Source organism: Condylura cristata, unplaced genomic scaffold (assembly GCF_000260355.1).
Source record: "Condylura cristata isolate star-nosed mole 26May11 unplaced genomic scaffold, ConCri1.0 scaffold00038, whole genome shotgun sequence".
Lineage (NCBI taxonomy): Eukaryota > Metazoa > Chordata > Mammalia > Eulipotyphla > Talpidae > Condylura > Condylura cristata.
In genome coordinates, this window is record NW_004567139.1 from 1,366,389 (window position 1) to 1,370,024 (window position 3,636).

Genomic DNA, 3,636 nt, shown 5'->3' on the forward strand with positions numbered 1-3,636 from the left:
TCCTGTGTTGTCTCTGGTACCTCTGAGAAGTGGCATCATAGAGCCGTGGCCCTCTTGTAACAGACTTGTTTCACTTAGTGCAGTGTTGGCAAGGTCTGCCACGTTCCAGCCTGTGTCTGCATTTTCTGCCTTTGAACGCTTCAGAATATTCCAGACATGCTGCCAGTCTACCCACCTGTCCACAAACCTTGGGCGGCCCCCGCCGCTGGCGCTTGTGAATAACCTGCGTGACTGCGGGTGTGTGAACTCAGTCACCTTGTTAACAGAGGCGCCATGTTTTCCCTTTGCACCGAGCCCTGCAGATAGAGCAGCAGCAGGTCCTGCTGTCCAGCTCTCTGCGGCCAAGAGCTTTGCCCTGTCACTGAGTCCGCTCAGTGAGAAGCTCAGTAGGAGGAGACCGGCCAGTGTCGCTCCTGGGGCCCCAACTTAGTGGTGCATGAGCCCCTGCGTTCTGCCCTTCCCATCTCTGGACCACCTGCAGTCACAACTTCGGAGTGGCCTTTGCAGATGGCACAGAAGTGTGGGCAAATATCGAGGTCTGCACACAAGATGCTTTTGAGGCTCAGCCCAGCACCCAAGCAGGGTCGTCTGGTTGACGAGCTCACTATCTCTTGCAGACATCAGACTTTCCTATTCCTTTTGGCGAGGAAAGAAAATGTGTCTCTGGTGGTCTGAAATGTGGTCTGACAGGCACAGGATGTAGTTCACGCAGCTGCGAAAATACGCAGGTCGGGCGCTTGGCTTGGAGAAGCAGGTTGCTGTAGAATCTTTGCTGAGCCGTGGTTTTGCTTTCATTCATTTGAGGTCTTCAGAGTGGGCGATTCTTTTGGAACTTGTGTGTGGGGGGGAGGCGGGGAGGGGGGTGTCTGCTCCTGCCCAGAGGCGGTAAAGGAATAAGAACCCTGTGGCTGGAATGGCTTAACTTAATGAGTCTGCACCAGGGCACACAGGAAAAGCCACGCGAGAGAAGGCACGCAGAGACGCTGGAAAGGCAGCCACGGAACGTGGGATTTATGCAAACACGTGTCCAAGCCAAGCAGGTGAGAGGACTTGCAGGGTATTTTGGTTTGTTCTGTTTTTTCTTCCTTTTCATGGCTGAGCGCACACGTGCGGAAACAATGACAGACAGAGAGGACATGTCTCACCCCGACACCCAGCCCCACGTTCTAGGGGTGACGATGGTTTGTTTCGTTCCTCCCACAGATGTTCTCGCGCAAACAGAGCATCTACAGCGGTGGCAGCGCCGGTAGCTGCGGGAGGCGGCCAGGCCGGCCGAGTTCTCACTTAGCTGCCTCTCTTGCAGGGCTTCTTTGCATCCGCTTGGGCGTTCAAGCCTCCCCATCACCTCTGCAAGCAGGCCTGGGTGGTGGTAGCCGGGCGGGACTAGGCTGACGGTGGGAGCCATCCCAGCCAGCGCGGCAGCGGCCCAGCCATGGTCTGGTGTGCGCCGAGCACCTGCCGCCGTAATGTGGACGCCGCGAACCCCAACTCACATGTTGCTTTCTCGTAGACGACCGACCTGTGCCAGTCGGGGACCCCAGGCCGTGCGTTTCCACAGCCCCCGATGGTAAGCCGGTGCCATAGTGGGGCAACCGGAGAAGCCACCGCCCGCCTGTGATCTGTGATTGTGTCTTCTGCCCAGAGCCTAGACACTCCCAGGAGATCCATTATGCCGCGCCCGTGTTCCCCGACGCAGCCCCCCGACACCGCGGTGAGTCGTCTGCACGAGTTAAGAGCTGTCGACAGCAAACCTGCAGGCAGACCCGCTGAGGCCCTCAGCGGGGGGCCCACACAGAGGAGGGACGAGCACAGGGACGGTGGTGATGGCCCCCGGGGCTGGGGTGGGGGCAGGACTTGGGGGGCTACCCTGAGGGAGAAGCCCATGCTGTACAACAGTGCACAGCGATGTGGAAGTGAACAGCTGTGGACAGGACACAGAGGTTCCTGCGAGGCCGCCACCGTGGAGGTCTGGGAAGCCAAGGTGGGGCAGCACGCACACCCCAGGAAGCCAGTCACCACGCACACCCCAGCTCCTGCCCGTCTCATCAGGTGCTGGGCCCAGGGCAGGGAGGCCGTTCACATAAAACACTCAGAGGGGCACCGTGTTCAGTAAGATTCCAGGAAAAACCAGCAAATACTTGGTGCAGGCAGATCACCCAAGCAGTAGAGAGCGGGATTTCTGTTAGCGCCCCGGGGACACATATCTTAAGGTTATCTCGTTATTTTCTCACTCACACTTCAGAAGCCGGTCACGGTTACGAAACGGCCTGTGTCTATTCCGAACTCGCCTTATGACGTGTCAAGCTACAAACTGCAACTCAGGGTAAGATGCTTTTTGTAAAGCTGGTTGACGCGAAGCAAAAGCGAACTTGATTGACACTTACCAAATGCCTCTCCTGGTTACTGCCGTGACTCAGGGCCTCTCAGGTTCAAACACGCTTCCTCTGGCTGCTCAGGGACATTCAGTCCTGTCATCACGCGCGTGTTTGCTGACAGGGAACCGTGCTCCCAGCCCGCGGCTGTCTGTAGGCAGGGGCCGTCCTCCTGGCGGTCAGCTTATAAAGGAGCTGGTGAGAGGGCGGTTCCCTTCGCCCTGCCTCCTGGCGCTGAAGAATGACCATGTTCTGGGCCCCCTCTCCCTACACCCACCGCAGGTGCATAAGCTAAAAGCACAAAGCCAGGCCGTACTGAACTCCAAGGCACACAGGGATGCCCTGAGGTGCTGCTGAAGATCCGTTCACCTCCGCGGCGCTGCGCACGGGTTTGGTGAGACTGAAAAACACCTGTGCCGATGCTCACGGCCTGTCTGAGGCCCAGGGTCTAGCTAATGACGTGCCTTGGCGTCCTGCCTTCCCCTCCGCGTTCTGTGGCAGGGCGGCTTAGAGTTGCCTGGGGGGGAAGGGGGGGGCAGCAGCATATACTTGTTTTCTAGGACTGTTGTTGACAAGTTACCTCAACTGGTGGCTTAGAGCAGCAGAAATTTCCTCATCATTCTGGGGGACAGAAAGCCAAGTTTAAGGTGTGAGAAGGGCCACACACTCTTTTTGAAGCTCTAGGAGGAGACTCCTTCTCACCTCTGTCAGTCCCTGGTGACTCCTGCTGTTCCTTGACTTGTGGCAGTGTTTTGGCAACACCCCCCTCCCCCAGCTCCCCTCTTCAACCACCTGGCCTGGCCCTCTCATCCCCCACCTGGCCTGCAGCCCCCTCCCCCCCTCCACCTGGCCTCTGGCCCCCTCATCCCCACCTGTCTCTAATGAGGACAGTGATCTTTGAGTTAGAAGCCCTCTGGATTATCCAGGACCATCTCATTAGAGATCCTAAATCACATTGCAAACAGCTTTTGCAATGTGTGACTGATCCAATGAGGAGACAGTCACAGGTTCCGGGGGGGAAGGGGCTATCAGACTTGTCTTTCGGGGGAGCCACCGTTCATCCACTACCAGAGACACATTTCTGATTTGAATCTTTCCTCCAGGAGTTATAAGTCAAGCGCAATAAAGGTCCAGAGGTAGTTTGAGGTTTCCAGACAAACAACTTGACGCATTTTTTTTCCTACTCTGTTCTTTTGCTGGTGTCTGAACTAGTCTTAAATGTTCTAGCACTGGACCGCTGACTAGAAATACCATAGCTGTCATG

The 3,636-nt window shown here is 56.7% G+C and overlaps 1 protein-coding gene across 1 annotated transcript in view; it reads left to right on the top strand.

Moving 5' to 3' along the window:
• Positions 1 to 2,323, top strand: part of MILR1 (mast cell immunoglobulin-like receptor 1) — a 25,335-nt gene extending 23,012 nt beyond the window's left edge. Inside the window, exons 6-9 of the mRNA XM_012732980.1 lie at positions 942 to 1,040; positions 1,511 to 1,567; positions 1,643 to 1,711; positions 2,243 to 2,323. Of these exons, the coding sequence (XP_012588434.1) occupies positions 942 to 1,040; positions 1,511 to 1,567; positions 1,643 to 1,711; positions 2,243 to 2,295 (278 nt within the window). The 3' untranslated portion in view covers positions 2,296 to 2,323. The remainder of the gene's footprint in view (positions 1 to 941; positions 1,041 to 1,510; positions 1,568 to 1,642; positions 1,712 to 2,242) is intronic.
• The last annotated feature ends 1,313 nt before the right edge of the window (positions 2,324 to 3,636 follow it).